Here is a 20,454-nt window from a genome sequence, read left to right as displayed (position 1 = left end):
ACACGGACTGAAAAAAAGTTCGACTCATATGTGTCAATAAAAGTGTAAAAACCGTATTTATTTCAAATAATTTGCGAAATAAAACCCACCGTATTAGGGATTACATGGTTAGGAAACGTGATAATGTTACAAATATCTTAAAAATTTCCTCTTCGGTCATATTTTTATCCGTTTCCTCGTCAATATGCGAGAGCTTAGAGCGATGCGCGCTCCCGCGACTAAAAATTTCCTCTTCGGTCATATTTTTATCCGTTTCCTCGTCAATATGCGAGAGCTTAGAGCGATGCGCGCTCCCGCGACAGGGGATGCAAATTTGGGCAGGGGGGCTTTTCTGGGCATAACACCTGTCCAGCTTTCTGACACGTGATTGGCTGGTTTCCTGCAGCCAACCGGGAGCTGACGGCGGTGATCTCTGAGATCGTGATGTACGTCCTGATCGTGGTTCTGCAGCTGTGGCTCATCCTGGTCATGGTCTACTGCTACAGGAAGATCTGGGACGAACACGAAGCGCGAGAGGCGAAGAAAGCGCTGGAAGCGGAGGGATCGTGAGTCTCCACTTCCTGTTTCTGTGTTTCCGGTCAGCTGATTCTCACACGTCTCTTCTGATGTTTCCAGACTCCTGGAGTCCAAGGATCCCTGTGACGGCGTGCAGGCGGAGTGATTGACAGCGCTAAGCCCCGCCTCCTGGCTCTGATTGGTTGTTTTCGGAGCATTTCTTCAGGCAGCAGATCAATCTTTTCACGGACTGTTTCTCTCACTAATAGTGACAGGTTTGATAAATATGTTTAAAAAACCCACATTGTTCATAAAAGTTACTCATATCAGTTTTAAGAAGAGAATTAACACCCAGACAGACGGATTGCAGATTTATTCTGGATCCTTCAGCAGTTCATCGTCTCTGAAAGGCTTTGAATGATCATGAGGTTTATCCCTGATGGAAACATCTGACCTGGACCACCAGAACCTCTCAGGTGGTTCTGACAGCTTTATCACTTCAGCTTAAACTGAGACAACATGAAGGACTCTGATGTCACATCCTGTCTGTCGCCATGGGAAACCGCCTGATTCGCCAAGCAGAAAAAATATTTCCTTTCTTCTTCTTGTCTGTCTGTCGATCATTTCTCTGGTTTCTTATTTGTAGGGATGAACTGATGTGAAAACTTGGGCCGATATTAATAACCGATATTTATCAGTATTATATATTTCCAGGTGTTTGTTCATCACTGCATGTCTTCCTGTCTCCTCTCTGTTGGATTCCCATCTTGTGTTTATTTAATTGATCCTGATCTGTTTTGTTTTCAGTTGTTTTGCTTCATGATCCCATAGATTTATGTTTCCCACGGTCACTTTGTCAGATCCTTCTGTTTTCTTCTTGTTCGTTTTTTTCTGTTTCTTCCATTAAATTTTCCTTTTCATCATTTTTCCTCCAGGTTATTTGCAAACAGTTAATTTTAAATTCATGGTAATAGAAAATGAGCACATGTCCATTGATTTATACTCTAAAGTTCACCATGGTGCAGCTACGTCTGTTTTTACTAAAACAGGAAGTGTTTTTAAACGAAGTCTGACGTAGTTCCAGTTTTTATTGATGAGAATAGACCATTTAAAATGATTTAACCTTTCATCTAGTAAAGCATTCATGATAAACTCTTGAATTTATGTTTTAACATCCTGTTCCTACAAAGAAAAATGAAATAGTTCATGTTTAGTTTATTATTGATCAGCTAAGAAAATGCACATCATTTTTAGTGATTTAATAAAAATCATTTTTTTGAGTTCATAATTTTGGCCCACTCCTCAGTCATGATGCTGCCACCGCCGTGCCTCAGCAGAACAACTGAACCTCATTAATCGGGTTTTTATTGAACATGTTTGATTTCTGCTGAATTTGATCACCTGCAGTTTTTAACTTTCCTTTCCAAGAACCGAACCTTCCTGTAGTGTTCAAATGGACCTTCACCAGTGGTTCTCTGGGCTTTCTGGAGGTCAATCCAGGGTCATCTTCGGAGAAGAAATGTTCAGAAAACCTGGAGAATTTTAAGTTTGTCTCCTTGGAAAGAACAACTGGACCAGAACTTTACCAGAATCATCTGCCTTGCTGAACAAATTCATGTTTACGTCAGTGGGAAATGACATTAAAATAATCTAGAATATTTTCAGCCAGAGGACGTTTGGAGGTGGATCTGCTGTAACTGAATCTCTGCTCCGCTGCAGGTTTTCAGCCTGAAAGCAGCTTTGTTCTCTGGCTGCAGGTCAGCGTCACACTGACCCAGTAAGAGCCAAACAGAACCACCGCATGTGACAGAACCTTAGCTTTCTGATCCAGACTCACACAGATCCAACAGAACCGACCGGTCGGACCCGTGGTTCTTCTCCTGAGCAGCTGGAGGAGCCTCTGCAGGGATCCGTTAACCTTTCCCTGCGACCTCCCGTTTCATTAGACGTGTTGACGTGCGGTCTCTACGTGGAGCGTGACCTCGACGGGCGGACGGGTTCGGCTTCCTGCTGCAGAGCTGGAGATGTTCCTGAAGCCCAGCTGCACCAGGTAGGTCCAAACGAGGCTTTAAACTGGATCTTATCATCCTGCAGACCAGACAAACTGGCTCTGAAAAGGTCGGCCAGGAAAGATAAAGATGTCCAGGATTAAAATCTGAAGTTTGTTGGCTAGAAAAAAGTCCTCTGAGGTTTGATTAGGGTTAAATATTCGTCATTATGAGGATTTTTAAAGATAAAAAGACGGATTTTGCTGATATAAAAGCTAAATGTATCGTCAAAGTCACATTAAAGATTAATTATTACTCAGGAGTTTAGTTTATTCTCATGGAGGCTTTTCTTAATTCACATGATCAGATTTATCCTCCAGTGCAACCCAAATACTTTTGGAAATGTTTAAAATGCTTTAAATATTTGAAATTCCTGCATATTATTATAATTTTTTTATAAACCTTTATATGCATAATTTAAATATGAACTATATATCAAATAAAACTAAGCATGCTAGGTTTTTTCCTTTCTGGTTGCAGTGCACCGAGTGGCCAGCAGAGGGCAGTGATGCTCCGCTTCAACAGCACCGAGCTGCAGTCTCTCCTGCTCTCCGTCCTGCAGCACTGCCTCAACAGCAGCGGCCTCCAGCGGCCCGGGAACCACACTACCCATGATGCTTTGCAGCAGGCGGTGGCCTCCGCCAGAGGTCGCCCTCAGCCTGACGAGCTGATGTTCATCCTGCTGGTGGTCGGCCTCTTCAGCTTCTTCACCTTCGGCATCATGCTGAGCTACATCCGCTCCAAGAAGCTGGAGGGCTCCCAGGACCCGTACCACCAGTACATCGCCCACGACTGGAGCGCCGTGGCGGGGCCGCCCAGGGCCGTAGCCGAGGCCCTGCAGCGGGGGGCCCAGGACCCGGTGGTCCTCTGCAACCCTGTGGCTCTGCAGCCGCTGCCACAGTAAAACGACGATTCTCCAGACCTGGAGGATCATCTGAGGATGATCTGCTAACACTGCCACCCTGCTACAGTAAAACAGCCCCTCAGCATGATGGTGCCACCACCATGCGTGGCACTGTATGTCACAAAGTGAGATATCCAGAAGATTTTAAATAAATAATCTTTAATGTCTCACAGTAACCAAACATTAGTGTTTGTCTGTTTTTTCCATCTTCTCACCTCATTCGCTACGTTTACAGTGCCACCCAAATTATGAGTGAACCTTTAAAAAGTTGAAAAAAAAAAGAAGTGAATTCTGCATGTTTCCATCTACTGGTTTGGAGCGAATCAACCAGGCGATGAACAGGAACAGGACGTAGAGGAAACCCACACTGAAGATTTGGACGCTTCCTGAGCTTCTGCAGAGTTTCTCCTGGGTTTCGTGCCTCTGGTAAGGCACAGACCAGGTTTTCTCCACGTTATTCAGAGTTAGCAACATCTACTTCCTGTTTGCTACAGCCAAGCGCAACGCCAACATGTGACGAAGTTATGTGTTTGTGCCCTGGTTGATCCACTCTAAACCAGTAGGTGGAAACAGGCTAATTCACTTTGATCTTTTTTGCCACCGTTTAAAAGTTTGCACTAAATTCATTGGATGGAAACAAAGCTGATGACGACCCAACGCTCGGTGCCAGAGTCCTTCAGTCTGTGTGCAAACCATCATTAGAACGGATCATTTTAATGATCATCACATTAAATTCAATAAGAGCTTTCCATACAGGAACAATACCAACACCCTGGGTTGATGATAAAAATTATTCTTTGTTTTCCCTCTTGTGTTTTAGTTTAATTTTCCTTTTAAAGGTGAGTAAAGCAGCGGCTGGTCGGAGTCTTTTGCCCGTTGCTATGCAGGGTTAGTATCCGAGCAGACTCTGCATCCAGGACACCAGCCCTCGCCTCTTAGCTGGAGTCCTGCCTGCAGAGTTGGCTCTCTTCTTCTCCTCCTTCCTCCGCTCCCTCTCTTCCTGCCGGACCTGCAGAAGCTCCGCCCTCCGTTGCTCGGCAACCCTGTGGGCCCGCGCCGCCTCCCGGGCCAGGCTGAAGTGGACCATCTGCATGCCCAGCATGGGGACGATCAGGTTGTAGTCGTCCACCATCTTGTTGAGCTTCGCCAGCTCCTCCTCCGCGGCGCCGCAGAGCCGCTCCCAGTGGCGCTGCTCCGCTGGGGTCATGGGGTCACCGAGCCGCGCCCGGCCCTCCAGCAGCCGGCTCCGGACCCGGGCGGCGCCCTCCCGGATGTCGCGCTGCGTCACCACCCAGGGCGGCTGGTAGCCGTTGTCGATCAGGATGCGGTTGAGGTTGTGGGTCATGGGGTCGGCGTACGGGTTGTGCTGGAACTTGCTGAGCGGCTTCCCGGCGCCGCTCAGGTTCCGGAAGTCTCCGCGGGCCATGGACTCCTGGATCAGGTCCTCCACCAGCCGCTCCACCGCCTGCGTGATCTTGATCTTGTGGCTGCGCTGACGGGCGTCCCGCTCTGCCAGCGCCCCGTCCGCCGCCGCCGCGCGCTCGTGCTCCCTCTGGCGGTAGCTGAGGACCTGCTCGGTGGCCCGGTCCACACGGACCTGCCGGTACTGCCGCTCCCGCTGGCTGGGGGTGCCCGAGCCCACGCCCTCGAAGCTCAGGTAGTGTCGGTGCTGCAGAGCGGCTCCTCGGGTCTTGTCCTCGTCGTCGTCCTCCGTCGCTCCGTCCGGCTGTCGGGTTTTACTCTGATGGGCCAGGACGGCCCGGTACGCCTCCTCGACCCGAGCGAACAGCCCGGCGTCGGCGGTGGGCTCGCCGCAGTCCGGGTGGTAGAGCTTGGCGAGGCGCAGGTAGGCGGCCCTCACCTCCGCGGGGCTGCTGCGGCCCTCGGCGGGCAGCTGCAGCACCCTGTAGCTCTCCTGGAGGCTGCGGCTGATCCGACCGTCCGAGCTGGACCACCTGGACGCTCCGGACCGCCGGGAGGACAGGAGGAGGCGGCGGCCATGACGGAAACCCCGGCGCCACGGCAACAGCAGGAGACGGCTGTTCATCTCTGGGACCGTCTGCAGATCTTAAAGAAAAAGTTCAGAATCAGGAAAATTAATCTGCATCAAAAACATTTCTCTGATATTTCCTGGGCGGAGCCAAGTGGCACTGAGGGGCGTGGCCAAACCAGGGTGAGCGGAGGAGGTCAAAACGAGGGAAATCATTGTTGCCAACTTAACTCTTCTGCTAAATTTAGCAACTTTTCAGGCCCTTATTTGGACTCATTGATGCCTTCAGAGCATCTGAAACAGTAAAAGTTTAATTATTGCTTCTTTGCAAACCTGCTGGATCTGAGCTGAGAAACTAGTTTTTACAAACTGCCAAAAATGATGGCAGGAGCTTCTTGACAAACCAAATATTACCGGGTGTTTATGGATATTCTTCAGCCTAATTTGATTTGATGTGATTTAAAAGACACTATCAATAAATCCGCGTTTTTCCCCAAACTTTCTTTTATGATCCTTAGTTCTGTTTTCTACTTATGCAAAATCATCTCAGATAAACCACAAAAAAAGCCCAAAATAATCTGACATTGATGCTAATGACTAATGTGTGATAAACTCGCCGGGTGACACAAGTCCAACCGTTTCTGATTTATTACCACAGATTTAATTACGTCCAGAACAATAAAGAGTGTACTAGCCCTTTAATTCCAAGCAGACACCAACTTCAGCCTGAATAACACCTGCAGGTATTTCTCTTCGTGACACCCGTTCAAAGCGCTAACTGTCTCCGGAAGTTTCTTGAAGCAGCTCTAGACGTCAAACCAACTCTGTGGAGATTCTTCTGATGTCACGTTGAGCAGCCGGTTCAATAACAGCGTCAGTGTTTGGCTAAAAGAGTCAAACTAACGGCGGATTTACAGAGAAAAACACCGAGAAATGTGACAGGAAGCTGCGGCCCAGACCTGCTCTCAGTCCGGGCGGGAAGCCGCATCCAGGCTCCGGGAGCCACAGGATCTCCACTGAGAGTCCGCTGTGTTGTTATGTAGCTTCTTCCTCTTCCTGCGCCTCTCCGCCGCTGAGACTTTCCACCGCCCCCTGCCGTCAGGTCAGGGAATTACAGCCACACATGGAAACGCTGTGACTTGCATTTCAAAAAAAGGCAAATTAATTTACAGTTTCTAGTCTAATTTGATAATAAACAAGTATTATGAGCAACTAGTTTTCTGGTGTAACCTCTTTAACTGTATACTGTTTATTTTAGATGGTATTTTTTTCCATTTTCCTAGTTTTAGGTGTGGAACTTGATATTCTTCCTCATATTTTGTAAAAACCTGTTTGCATAATCAGCACATGCTTTTACCCATCGGTACCACTTTAATGAAAAATAGAAAATAATTTGTCAGAGCTATTTATTCTTTGATTTTATTACTTTGAATTTTCTTTGCATTTGTTTTTGGTTTATTTTAAATGTAGGAATTAAAACAGTTTAGATATTTAGTCATTGAATTAAATATTTAGTTTGGAACTCAGACATTTATCATTGTTGGAATAACATGGTGAAAATATAACTTTCAAAAACGAACACACATTTTTATGAATKTATTTTCATTTAAACTGAAACTTACGACAAAAACACATCATCCCAGATATAAAAACATTTATTTATCTGCAGTCGATTGTAGGATAAGAACATGATACAAAAATATTATTTAAGTTGATAATATGAGTAGTTTCCATTCTGCAGCTGGACTTTGAGGTCATCTCTCCTTCATCTGCTGCTCTTCAGGTTTCCTGCAACACAAACATCACGTTTCTGTAGAACCGTTTTGCTCTCTAAATGTTTAAATGCTGACATTATGTTGTGAATGAAACATTTCATAGTTACTCACCGTAAAGACGAGCTGCCTGTCATCCTCCATGTTTCTCCTTCACTGTTAAACAGATCAGAAACAAAAATCTGTCGCCACAAATCAGTGACATTTTTACAAAGTTTTAAAGTTTGTTCCTTCTGAAAGGAAATCCAGCAAATATCAGGCAGACAGTTAAAGTTCTGCTGACATTTTGTTTTAGGAAGAAAAGACTTTCTGCTTCCCATAAACATTCAGTCTCTTTCTAACTGTCCCTTCATGACCTTTAACCTTGAACCTGCTGTAGCATCTGAGATGGAGCCCTTTGGTTCCTGGTCATTTCTCTGAGCTTCACAGCACCAGTTGCTTCTCTGAACTCGTTGCTGATGTTTGTCCATTTTGTTGTTGTATTAACACAACGACAAAATGTATTAAAACCAAATCGTTTATTTAACCCCATGTTTAAATCAGCTAACTTGATGACAAGTTCACTACGGCTAAGAGTAGATGTGTTTTGTTTGTTTTACTTGAAGTCAGATTCAAATAATTATAAAAACATCTTTACTGTGGCCTGATATGCAAAACTCCAGTATTTAATCAGTGCATACTTTATTTTGTCATTACTAAATTCATGATCCAGTAACTAAATTGGGACCTAAGGGGGCGTTTCTGATGATAAAGGCTAAAATGCAGTTTTGTCTAAAACTTCTGCAGGTAAAATAGTTCAATTTAGATTTGCAGGTAACAAATGAACTAAAATTAAATTGAACAAATTTGCATTTTTTAAAAATTAATAAATGAGCAGTTTCCTTGTTTCCTCTGAGCTTCAACTCGTTTTATTTCTAAACCCTGAAACTCGTCGGCCGCAGAGACAAACTCGTCTCTTCAGCTCCGGCTGAACTCACCGAGTGTCTCCGCCTGATGGTTGCAGCCGATGGTCCCCAGGATCTCCACGGTGACATCCACAGCCTTGTCCTCCGTGAAGGTGGAGACCAGAACATCCACGATGTCCAGGCGGCTCTTCCCCTCCACCCTGCAGCGTCTGACCCGCGGCTCCCCGCTGCGGTCCAGCAGCTGGAAGACAAACTTGTCCAGGTTCTTCTGGCTCAGATCCTCCAGGGTTTCAGCCAGAAGCTGCTTAATGCTGCGAGGCATTTCTGTGGAAGATGAAGCTGCTGGAACCGAACCCGAACCGAAACCAGGACGGATATTGAAGAGTTAGAATGCAGGATTTAGTTATTCACTATTAATAACTAATAAAGAAAGATCTGACAGATATTATGGCTGCATTTTCCAGTTATGCATCTCTACTGTTTACATGCAGATTGATGGTTTCAATGACTTTCAGTCATTTTCACACCTTTTGCCTCCAGAACAGCAGCTTCTGTTGAAAACTCTCCAACTGAAATCAAAACAAACACAAAAACATGAATGAAATGGTTTTAATTCAGCTATGATGAAGATCCAGCAAATCACACTCTGCTACGTTTCCAACTCATTTGGATGATCAGATAAAAGTTGCACACCAGATATTATATTTATGAATATTTGGTACAGTTTTCACTAGGTTTGCCAACACTGCAGCAGGGATTTCAGCCCATTCCTCCTCACAGATCTTCTCTCGATCAGCCAGGTTTCTGGGCTGTCGCTGAGAAACGGAGTTAGAGCTCCTCCAAAGATTCTCAGGGTTTCGGTCTGGAGACTGGTGAGGCCACTCCAGAACCTCGATAAGCTTCTTACGGAGCTCATTGTCATGATTGAAGACCCAACCACGACCCATCTTCAACGCTCTAACTGAGGTGAGGAATCAGCTGAACCAGAACCAGACGGGAGGAGCTGGTCAATGACCTGAAGAGAGCTGGCACCACCGTTCCCAAGGTTACTGTGGGTAATACATTAAGACAGTTCTCCTGCTTAAATCAGCGCACGTCCAGGCCCGTCTCAAGTTTGCCCAGGACCATTTGGATGATCCAGAGGAGTCATGGGAGAAAGTTATGTGGTCAGATGAGACCAAAATAAAACATTTTGTTCTTAATTCCACTCGTTGTATTTGGAGGACGAAGGTTGATGAGAACCATCCCAAAAACACCATCCCTACTGTGAAGCATGGGGGTGGAAGCATCATGCTTTGGGGGTGTTTTTCTGCACATGACAGGAGAGGATGACCAGGGCCATGTTGTGAGATTTAGAGGAACAACCTCCTTCCCCTTCTGATTGATTGTGTTTGGTGGACAGGAGCCTTTATGCAGATAACGACCTGAAGCTGGTGCTTCTAATTCAGGGTAATAAGTGTGTGTGTGTGTGTGTGTATGTATGTATATATATATGTATATATACCATCATGGAGGACAAGCCCCTACATGGGATGTACCACCGACAAATAACTGAAGTGGCTGATGTCAGGAAAACCTACCAATGGCTGGAGAAAGCTGGACTCAAGGACAGCACAGAGGCTCTCATCCTGGCCGCCCAGGAACAGGCCCTAAACACCAGAGCAATAGAGGCTCAGATCTACCACACCAGACAAGACCCAAGGTGTAGGTTGTGCAAGGAGGCCCCTGAGACAGTCCAGCACATAATAGCAGGGTGCAAGATGCTGGCAGGGAAAGCGTACATGGAACGACATAACCAAGTGGCGGGCATAGTGTACAGGAACATCTGTGCAGAATATGGACTGGAAGCCCCGAGATCAAAGTGGGGAACACCCCCAAAAGTGGTGGAGAATGACCGAGCTAAGATCCTGTGGGACTTCCAGATCCAGACAGGCAAGATGGTAATGGCGAACCAACCGGACATTGTGGTGGTGGATAAAGAACAGAGGAAAGCCGTTGTGGTGGATGTAGCAATACCAAGTGACTACAACATCAGGAAGAAGGAGAAACTGGAGAAATACCAGGGCCTCAGGGAGGAACTGGAAAAGACCTGGAAGGTGAAGACCACAGTGGTGCCTGTGGTCATCGGGGCCCTCGGGGCAGACAGTCACCCCCAAACTGGAGCAGTGGCTCAAACAGATCCCAGGAACAACATCAGACATCTCAGTCCAGAAATGTGCAGTTCTAGGCACAGCCAAGATTCTGCGCAGAACCCTCAAGCTCCCAGGCCTCTGGTAGAGGACCCGAGCTCAGAGGATGAAACAGACCACCCGCGGAGGGTGAGAAGGGAATTTATTTTAATTTTTTTTTTTATATCACATAAATCATGCATTGGGATTTCTGGACTTGTTTTTTTTTTCAGATTATGTCTCTCACTTGCATTTTTGGTTGTTGATGATTTTGGGGCTTTGTGGAAACATGGCTCCTTTTAAAAATCAGACAGAAAACCTATTTTAAATTCAAAACAGATGCAACACTTCTGCCAAAAACAACAGCAGTGGTTAAATGTGCAGCACACATCAGACGCTGTTTCCCAACATAACGCCTCTACAGATTCCTGCGCCCTGAAGAGACCTTCCTGTTTCCCTGACTCATCTTTCTGTGCTGCCTCCTAGTGACATAACACCCATTAAAGCACAATCTTTTGTAACAGAAAACCACATCTGGAAACAGGCAAGTGCACATATGATGACCAGCAGGGCTGGTTATCTGCTGATGGCAGAAACGTGCAGATAGTAGTTCAGCTGCCAAAGTTCACTTAAATAATTCCTTGATGAAACTTTGGATGTTGTTTCTAGAGGCAATGGCACATATTTCATCGCTACAAGAAATCAACCAACTGTTTGGTTTCAAATTAAAAAATCATTCTGCTTACCATCCACAATCTGGAGGGGCGGTGGAAAGAGAAAACGGGGCATTAAAAATAAATTGGCCAAATGTGAAGAAACAGGATTATCCTGGTTGAAGGCCGTTCCTTTGGTTTGCATGTATGTCAGAATGAGAACCAAGAGCTAATTTCAGGTCTATGCTGGGCTGAACTGCACACATTGGAGGCAGAGCCTTCAAACAATGGCTGCATTCAAATAAAAATACTTTATATTCGAAGATGAATCTTTATCTGATCATGAAACAGTGTCTCACTATTTGTTAAAATATAATGAATAATTCCATCAAACTCCTGTCATTTACCGTTGTGGTAGCATTAATATTTAACTATGCTCCATGTTATGGATGGATGGATGGATAAAACCATTGTGATTCATTCACATGCTGGTTCTGGTCGTGTTCGTTCTCCTGCTCTGGGACAAGCCTTCCATCCTGACATCTTTACTAAACTTGGGAATAAAACGTTTCTCCACTCGTATCACTGCTATCAAACTATGTAAATACAACGAGGAATTCAGACCAAAGCGCTGCAGTTTTACTTTAAATAGACCAGACGTGAATGATTTATTTGTGAAAAAGACGGATTTAAAAGCATCATTTCAGGAAGGTGAGGCTCTTGTCCCAGAGGATAAACAGGTCAGCACTCCTCTTGTCTGACCGTCAGACTTTTCATCAGGAAGTATTTGTCTCCTCTATGCAGGCAGCTGCAGACTTCAGTTCAGGATGAAGCAGCAACGTTCAGGAGATTACTTTATAGTGCTCCGTTTATTTTAAATGTTTTGTTTCTCACAGTAATTTCTTGAATGTAAATTCATGTTCTTTATTTATTAATACAACAAGCTGAATTGATCTATTGTTAACATGATGGTTTCCAGTAGTTTTCATACCTTCTGTCGCGACAGTATCAGTTTCTGTTGACTCTCCGACTGACACAAAGTAAAACAGAAAAATTATTCATGAAACGGTTTGTTGCATCTTCATCATGACTGAAATAAACAGCTGGATCCAACCAAAACCTTCTCATCTTAATGTGAACATGATCAACGTCTCACTCAGTTTAGAAAATGACATAAAAACTGATCATTGAATAATATATTTATAAAATATGTAAAAAGTATATTTCTAATCATCAGAATCCAGATATGTAGATTTATGGTAAATAAATGAAGCGTCTCACCTTCAGTGGAACCAGATCTAGGATGATCATCTAGAAATAAACAGAAACAATCTCAATGTGAAACATGAAGCCGAGTTAACGAGCTGAGTGATGGGAAGTTCAGACTGAAGGTTTACAGAACATAAACTGACCTTTCCTAATCTCACAGAACCAAACTTTCTCTGAATGAGTCTGCAGCAGCTCCAGGTTGAAGTTTTCTCCCGGATTCTCAATAAAAACCTCGTAGAAGTTCGGGTCCTGGCTGTCGTGCCTCAGAGTGATTTCCTGTGAAGCAAACAGCCTGCAGCTTAATGATCATAACACCAGATTCACTCTGGGCGGTTCTGCTTTTAAATACCGTCATCAGAACCAAAGTGGACTCAAATGAAAAGTGAGTTTCTCAAGCTAAAGGTTCCCACATCCTCAGGTGTTCTGTGACCCAGTCTGGCTGTGAACGGCTCAGATTTAGCTGATCGTACACATCGCCCATGTTTCTCATGATTTCCTACAATCTGAATGGATGCCAGTAAACCTGATGCTGGTTGGAGGCTGAGCCATCAGTCAGAGTCACGCTAAGCGTCTCTGTGACCGTTTGTGCCGACCGGATCCGCTCGGTGTCGGATCCGACCCAGTTGGATGTGAACACGGCTTCCTGCAGAGACGTTTACTGTGACACACAGAAAGATCACAGAAACGGATCTTAGCGCCAACTATCGGGTCAGTGTCTGCTTCGATCCGTGTGAATCTCTACAGAGTGATGAGCGCCTGAGTATGTGGGGCTTCAAGTCCAAACGGTACCGGTGGCTGGATTCTGGCCGTCTCTACGGTGGCCTGGAGGCTGAAGCCACAGCCCATCTTCAGAGGCTTGTCTGGTCGGGGCTTCACGATTTCTTCGTATCCCTTGGAGGATTCTCTGCTGTGGACCGACTGTCAGGACAGAAACCAGACCAGATGTTTGACCAAGAGTTTAACTGAAGACAGAAACACTGAGGCAACAAAACGTTTGTAAAACTCTTGATCTGATGCAGAGGAACCCAAAGAGCTTAAACTACAGTCAGTGGTTCACACCGACGACCAATCAGAAGACAGTCCTCTCTCCCAGGAAGTGAAACCATCAACCTGCTGCCATGTTGCATCTAAAGTAAATAAAATATATTTATATAGTTCCATAATGACGACGGTAATTAAAGTAAAAAAGATCATTAATATTGAAATGTTCTGGCCCACAGCATCATGGGGCCGCTGAAATAAAAGTTCACCTGAAAATAAGGGTGAAGAAATGATGTCTGCATTTATTTCATTCTGGAGTTTCACCCTTTCATTCCTGCACATTAAATATCATTAATAATATCTAAACTGAGCGTTCAGCTGATGTTGGTGCTGCTAAACGTTAAATCAGTTCATCGTTAAGAACAGTGGAGTTAAAACTCTAAAGCAGGGGTCCCCAAACTACGGCCCGTGGGCTGGATCCGGCCCGCCTCCACATTTGGTCCRGCCCCCTGAACAATACCAGAGAGCATTCAGATTTTTTTTCATATATTGTATTTTCCGGTTTATATGTGGATTTTTCTTCAACCACCAGGGGGCTCTGTAGCAGGAAGTGTGTCCTGTAAACTGAGGGTGTTTTGTTTTGCATGGCGCATTGCTGCCATCTGTTGGACTTTTAGGGAACTGCTTGACTTTTATGCTATGTAATCAGTTCGGTTGTTTGCTAGCGGTAGAGCAGATGAACACAGTGTTTGTTATGAACGCCGCATTTTGGAAGCAATACCTGCAGCTTATACTTCAAAACGAGCCTTTATGTTGACATATGAGGAAATAATGTTAAAGTTACTTTCCCTCAGTGGAATATATACTAGTCAGTCCCAGTGACCGTTTCACTTTTCTGGCAGCCCAGGTGATAAACGTGCAACACTTTTTCTGTTACAAACTGACTCCGGCCCCCGACCAGAGAAGGGAAAAGTTATGTGGCCCTCAGAGGAAAAGGTTTGGGGCCCCTGGTCTAAAGCATCTCTGATCTCTGGGACAAAAACTACAGACTGGAAAGTTTTCATAACACTTCCTGCTTATAAAATGTTTTTATTTAAAACTTTAAGTTTAAGCTGCAGAAACAGAAAATCATTTGGAAAACAGGATTTAAACAGGAAGACGTGTAACTGGATTAATCTGTGATTGTTTTTATTTATTGTATTAAAACATGTTTAAACATCTCTAATGATATAAAATGTTATTATAAGAAAATAGTGACATTAAATTATTATGCTCCATATCAGCAGGTTCTATCTCTTCCATGTCAAGCTGTTTGTCTAAAACAGAGACTTTAATCTAAGATTGACATAATGTGGATAAATAAAGGATATTATAAAATAAATCAGTGAATCAATAATCACCTGTTTCAGAGCAGGATCCGGTGGAATCAGGTAGACTCGCATCTTCAGGTAGGACGTTTTGGGCTGATAGTACATTAATGTGTTGCAGGAGATTCTTGGATTAAAGAAGTATTTTATGACAGCTCCCAGCAGAGAGAAAACTGGTTCTGCTAACCCGACATGGGTCTTTGTGACCCGGGTCGCTTTCTCCAGAACATCTCCACAGTCGTTAACATGGAGGACAGCAAAGTTCTTCAGTAACTCAGGAACATCGTCTGAAACGCAGCAGGAAGAGAAACTCAGTGAGAAACTTCTGGGTCGGTTCTGGAAACATAACTAATGTTYCCATGAGGTTCTCCTACCGGTGCAGACCCAGTGTGGCAGCTGCACCTCCATCACCCTCCCAGTAAGGACAGAGATGTCCAGTAAAGGACCAGCAGGCCGGAATCCTCTGCTCTCCATCCTCTCCATGTGTCCGTCCCAGGAGCAGAACCGGTACCTGAAGCCCACCTTCTCCCTGCAGACCCAACGCAGACCAGAGACGCTGCACTCAAAGTGGCCCGCTGCAGACTGGAGGCTGGACCCAGACAGGAAGAGGAAGTTTGAGCTGCTGATGTCACAGTTTGACCTGCTGACCTCCAGGCTCTGAGCTTTTACCTGTAAGTTGGATCTTGGTCTGGAGACGTCCCGTCCAGCTCAGGGTCCACTTTGGTCCAGCTGCTGGAGTCCTGCTGCACAACATCATCCCACATGTTACGTAGATTAAACACAGGGTCAAAGGTCAGGGCTATAAAATACATGGGTTACCTCCACACTTCCACAATCCACAGAATCCAAACTTGTTGAAGTTGCTGCTGGAAAAACATTGAAGCAGCAGAGTTAAAATCCTGAACCGTACCAGAATAATTTATTACGACTGACTGCTGATCATTTTTATGATTTTACACCTTCCTACTCTAGTAGAAGAAAGCTGATTAGATTCCCAATATTTTCTCAGTTGCTCCATTAATTATGCTATGAATCTGCTCAGTATTTCCTTATTGTGCAGGTTAAACCCCAAAACAGCAGCAACAGACAGCATAAGCATGAATCATGGTCTTTCTGGGAAATCAGAAAGCATCTGTATGAGACAGAGAGACAGAGTCCTGTGTCCTCCTGTCTCTTGCAGTTCCACAGTTCCATGGACTCACAAAGTGTGTCCAAGTGCTGGTTGCAGCCCATGTCCCTCTGGAGCTTCTCAGTGACCCCATAGCCCTGTCCTCTGAAAAGGTGGAGACCAGCACGTGTGTATTGCAGTCCACTTTAGGTGTACTGTTCTGGAAGAGTGTCTGCCTGCTCACTGCCTGCTCACTCTAGCATCCAGTATTGGTCAGAAGGAGAATTACAATTTAATCCCCAATTTAACTTTAACTAATCTAGCTTTTTAATTAGATTTCTTGCAGTGTGGGATCAATAGAGAATTTTTAATTTAATTTATTTAATTTTAATTAAAGCTGAAATTGGGCTGCACAATGGCACAGTTGGTAGAGCTGTTGCCTTGCCTTGTTCGATTCCCGGCCCCGGTCTTTCTGCATGGAGTCTCCATGTTCTCCCTGTGCATGGTGGGTTTTCTCCCGGTTCTCCGGTTTCCTCCCAGAGTCCAAAAACATGACTGTTAGGTTAATTGGCCTCTCCAAATTGCCCCTAGGTGTGAGTGTGTGTGTGCATGGTTGTGTGTCCTGTGTCTCTGTGTTGCCCTGCGACAGACTGGCGACCTGTCCAGGGTGACCCCGCCTCTCGCCCGGAACGTTAGCTGGAGAGGCAGCAACCCTCCCGACCCCACTAAGGGACAAGGGTGCACATAAAATGGATGGATGAAGCTGAAATTTATCAGTATTTACTTTTTCATTTTTATTAAAAATCATTGCAATCAGGCCTAACCACCTAAGTGCTGTGAAGCTTAGGTGCTTCAAATTTCCTGGTTTATTATTGTAATTCTCCTCCAAATAGGTACCAAGATGGAGGAATAAATATGTTTGAAAACTCAAAAACTTTGCAAAAAATGATCCTCCAAGTCAAGTTTTTGTCTTTTAATAGAATCAAAAGTGAGCATGGTCAAATGGCTCTACATTGCTCCCTAACATGAGATAGGCCAATTGGCAAATTGTAGAGAGCTGAAATTTGCTACAGAACCAACAGAAACAAGAAAAATAGCCTCTTGGAGGTATACAAGATCAAAGGGTAATTTCTAGGCATTTTTTACTTTTCATACATGTCGAACTTTAATGAACTCCTCATTGGGATGATTTAAGGCATTGGAGAGTAATAATTTTCAAAATCTCAAGTTGTGCATGTTAAAGGGGCATATCCAAGACCATTGCCATGCCACCACAGCGTGACAAGCCATTGCCATTCATTTAGCTCTAAATTCAACATATTTCAGCTGAGCAGCACTAAAGTCATTTATAATGTCTGGTTCTTCACTGTGTGCACAATTAGGCAAGTGTTAGTTTTGACCATATCATAATTTTTATGTATATTTTTCAACTCCAAGCTGTATAAACCTGAATGCTTATTGAAAATAAACATATCAGCTGATGTGTATTTACTTAATGAAGGAGGGTGGGGCCTAAGAAGATCCACACTCTATATAAGAGTGTCCATCATTATTGGGTAGCTTCTTTAACTCAGGCAAAATTGGCCAAAAATTAAGTGAGTCTAAAAAAGTCCAAAATTAGAAAAAATTTTTCAGAAGGATACGTCACTCTTGAAATTGCTAAGGTACTGGGGCTTGATCACAGAACAATCAAATAGTCAACAGGGTCGCAAGAAACGTGTTGAAAAATAAAGACATAAATTATTTGCCAAAAATTGAAGAAAAACCAAATGTGAAGCTACCAGGAACTCGTTATCTTCCATTACCATCATATTGCAGAACTGCAACCTACCTAGAGAGTCCAGAAGTAAAAGATATTCGGTGCTCAGAGACATGGCCAGGGAAAGGAAGGCTGAAACCTGACAACTGTTAAACAAGACACATATATTGAAACTTGGACAAAGACATTTTATGCACTGATGAAATGGAAATGGGACAGCTGCAGTCAAGTTTTGTTGTGCAAGTACATTTACGTACTGCATGTATATGCAATTGGATATGTATTGATGAATATTTTATTTATGTACACATATATGTTATCTTGTATGTAGATTTTTTTGGTGCAATAAAATTTTTCAGATACATCCAGAAAGTGAAGTCCAGTATTGATGATTGGCAGTAAACAGGTTGCCAGGTACTTTAAACTAAATAATTTTAAACAAAAAAAAAATCTAATATAATGCAGTTTATTGACTTAAAAGGACTATTATTACTCATATTTGACATCCTGATATGAATCTCAGTGTTCTCTAAACTTAAAAAGTGCCACCTGGTGGTAGTTGGTGATGGACACACACAAAAGTGCATCCAAAAACTTGACAGATTTTCAATTTTCTAAATTTCATTAATTTTTATATTAAAGATGGTATTTCATGTTTCAGGGTCACTCAAAAAAAAAAAAATCCAAATCTAAAACCAAACCTTTAGCTCATTTAGAAAATTGTGTCCCCACGTGTGTCCACCTAATTACTGGCTAAATAAAGTCCTCACAGTGTATAGAAAACAAGTATGCGTGTGTGTGTGTGTGCCCCATGAATTGGATGCCTCATGGGTAAGGTAAGATAATATCTTAGGGTACCCACAAAACTATCATTGCACCTAATCCATACGAACGCAGCCGCATCTCCAACACTTATCAACTGCACAAACCTAATCGACACAAATATGATACAGGAACGAGATGTGCATGAATATCACATCTGATCCACACATATCCCAATGTGTCCCACACAATGGACTTTACCACAGGGGCCGCATTTCATTGGCTAATGCCCATTTTACATCACAGCGCAGCTATCACGTGCCTTACCGTCTCATAAACTCATGCTAATGTACATTGTGGACTACCAGACTGACAAAGTTTTTGCATCAGGACTCGAAAAAAATTGGTTCTCCGTCAGTGGGGGTATCTGTACAGGCAATGTCAGGTATCCTGATCGTGTGTGTGGAACTAAAATTCAAATTCCCAAAATCTGAAATGGAAAGCCTTGCTTGGATCAAAGCTTGTACACGACCGCATTTGCAGCTCAACCGTAGTAGGATCAATAAGAACAAAGGAGTGTCTGCTGGTGTATTATTGCTTTGCTTTCTTTGTGTTTAGTGAATGAAAAAATTAAAGTAAATAATAAACACATCCATTATGAAAACATTTTAGCCAAGTACAGCACAATGGCAGTACCGATACAACTTCTACATCCTGAAGCCTGTCTGTTACAGCCTTATGTTAGCTGAACAGATCAATATGCAATGTGTACCATATCTGACATACATTTTTGTGATTTTATTTCACCTGAAAAGGCTTTTTACTAAACTGTCATCGTGTTAGCCACGCTAGCTTTTACTAAACTGTAATCGTGTTAGCCACGCTAGCTTTTACTAAACTGYAATCGTGTTAGCCACGCTAGCTTTTACTAAACTGTAATCGTGTTAGCCACGCTAGCACCGAGTACCGTGTATCAGGCCTAGGCACATTCGAACCCTCAAAACCATGAATGCCCGACTTACCCAGCCTTGCAAGAACAATAGGCGTCAGTGATCTTGTCCACAGCTATATTTATGCTGAGGCTGTGAGAATCTGCTGTTTTTCCTCATCGACCGGTAGCATTTAGCTGTGACGCGCACAATGTTGGAGGCATCGCATGGCTAAAACATCTTGATGTCGTCCAAAAAAGATGACATGAACTTGTTGGTTCCCTTGTCCATTGTCGTGGCTGACATTTTGTGAAAATCCGGCAGAAATGCTACACTAATTGACTCAGAAATACTCTGCAGAGAACAAAAAATGCCATGTTTAGACATTGGAGCTAAGCTGTTAATGTGAGACATGAAGTCACGTGGGACTTTCGAGGGGTGTTTCTGGGCGGAGCTTGGTAAGGTCCATGCCACACACATGCAGATACACACTTATGCCTGCAGACCCAATTTTTATTTGTTTTTTGACAAATTACACAAAAAAATAGATGGAAAAGTAAAGTCTAACCATGTGATCCATGGGAGGAGGAGGATGAAAAGTCTGTTTATTCTTTTTTAGCTAGCTTTACTTCATAGTCACATTTAGCTTACAGAAAGAGAGCCAAGCTGCCAAATAAAAGTAAAGTAACATTTAGGATTAGGATGGACATGTACCCACCCCCACAGATGCACGCAGATGTGGGCTACATGCAGAATATTTAGACACAAAAACAATCTTAATTTTTTTACACAATTTTGTGAATAGCAAAGGGAAAAACAAAAAAAGTACAATTATTATATATATTCTACTCAAAGGAAAATCTCAGGGTACGCAGGGTATGCAGGGTATGCAGGGTATGCAGCTGTATGGCATATAGCCATACAGCTGCAGGCGCTGTACAGTGGGGGACCGTTGTCTTGACACATATTATGTTGTGAGGACTCACAGCTCCTTGTGGGGACCAAAGGATGCTCCCCACAAGGAGAAATGCTGTTTTGGGGTTAAGGGTTAGCTTTAGGACTAAGATGTGAATTGAGGTTTGGTTAGGGTTAGGATGTAGAAAAGAATGGAAGTCAACAAGGATTCTTACACCTCAGAGTTTTCTTACATCTCTGATGTTTTTAATCTTTACTTTTCATCTAGTTATTAACTTCTTTTTATTTCTCTTTCACACTGTCTATGTAACACTGTCTATGTAAAGGAAAACGTCCCAGTTAAATGAATCTATTTCTAGGGGTGTGAGAATCCTTGTTAAATGGCATTTTAACTAAAACTCTGAGGTGTGAGAATCCTTGTTAAATGGC

At 43.6% G+C, this 20,454-nt stretch overlaps 4 protein-coding genes across 10 annotated transcripts in view; 2 read left to right on the top strand and 2 right to left on the bottom strand.

Annotated features, from left to right (window-relative positions):
- The window catches only part of LOC103477517 (sodium channel subunit beta-1), a 7,832-nt gene extending 6,414 nt beyond the window's left edge, over positions 1–1,418 (top strand). The window contains exons 4-5 of the mRNA XM_008430673.2: positions 386–545; positions 616–1,418. Of these exons, the coding sequence (XP_008428895.1) occupies positions 386–545; positions 616–661 (206 nt within the window). The 3' untranslated portion in view covers positions 662–1,418. The remainder of the gene's footprint in view (positions 1–385; positions 546–615) is intronic.
- Positions 1,419–1,520: 102 nt separating this feature from the next.
- Positions 1,521–3,483, top strand: LOC103477513 (potassium voltage-gated channel subfamily E member 1). The gene is made up of 2 exons (XM_008430668.2): positions 1,521–2,545; positions 3,024–3,483. Exons 1-2 carry the CDS (start codon positions 2,520–2,522, stop codon positions 3,445–3,447), a joined length of 450 nt encoding a protein of 149 aa, XP_008428890.1. The 5' UTR covers positions 1,521–2,519; the 3' UTR covers positions 3,448–3,483.
- A 106-nt stretch (positions 3,484–3,589) lies between these two features.
- dnajc28 (DnaJ (Hsp40) homolog, subfamily C, member 28) lies at positions 3,590–6,567 on the bottom strand. Of its 3 annotated transcripts, none has more exons than XM_008430670.2 (2): positions 6,455–6,567; positions 3,590–5,515 (listed from the first exon to the last, which is right to left on the bottom strand). In XM_008430670.2, the coding sequence occupies exon 2, from the start codon at positions 5,492–5,494 to the stop codon at positions 4,337–4,339; it is 1,158 nt and encodes a 385-aa protein (XP_008428892.1). In that variant the 5' UTR covers positions 5,495–5,515; positions 6,455–6,567; the 3' UTR covers positions 3,590–4,336. The 3 variants fall into 3 exon arrangements, with proteins under 3 accessions (XP_008428892.1, XP_008428891.1, XP_008428893.1); XM_008430669.2 differs by having other exon boundaries at positions 3,590–5,514; positions 6,397–6,468; XM_008430671.1 differs by lacking the exon at positions 6,455–6,567 and adding an exon at positions 6,397–6,453 and having other exon boundaries at positions 3,590–5,506.
- A 514-nt stretch (positions 6,568–7,081) lies between these two features.
- Positions 7,082–18,027, bottom strand: LOC103477516 (caspase recruitment domain-containing protein 8-like). Of its 5 annotated transcripts, none has more exons than XM_017309454.1 (13): positions 17,492–18,027; positions 15,372–15,418; positions 15,222–15,295; positions 14,927–15,141; positions 14,586–14,839; positions 12,994–13,122; positions 12,348–12,480; positions 12,217–12,246; positions 11,927–11,965; positions 8,642–8,683; positions 8,187–8,456; positions 7,324–7,365; positions 7,082–7,225 (listed from the first exon to the last, which is right to left on the bottom strand). In XM_017309454.1, exons 1-12 carry the CDS (start codon positions 17,679–17,681, stop codon positions 7,343–7,345), a joined length of 1,446 nt encoding a protein of 481 aa, XP_017164943.1. In that variant the 5' UTR covers positions 17,682–18,027; the 3' UTR covers positions 7,082–7,225; positions 7,324–7,342. The 5 variants fall into 5 exon arrangements, with proteins under 5 accessions (XP_017164943.1, XP_017164944.1, XP_008428894.2 ...); XM_017309455.1 differs by having other exon boundaries at positions 8,187–8,453; XM_008430672.2 differs by having other exon boundaries at positions 11,927–11,959.
- Between the last annotated feature and the right edge of the window lie 2,427 nt (positions 18,028–20,454).

The sequence above is a fragment of the Poecilia reticulata genome, linkage group LG16 (genome assembly GCF_000633615.1).
Source record: "Poecilia reticulata strain Guanapo linkage group LG16, Guppy_female_1.0+MT, whole genome shotgun sequence".
Lineage (NCBI taxonomy): Eukaryota > Metazoa > Chordata > Actinopteri > Cyprinodontiformes > Poeciliidae > Poecilia > Poecilia reticulata.
This window is presented reverse-complemented; position numbering and strand designations above follow the sequence as displayed.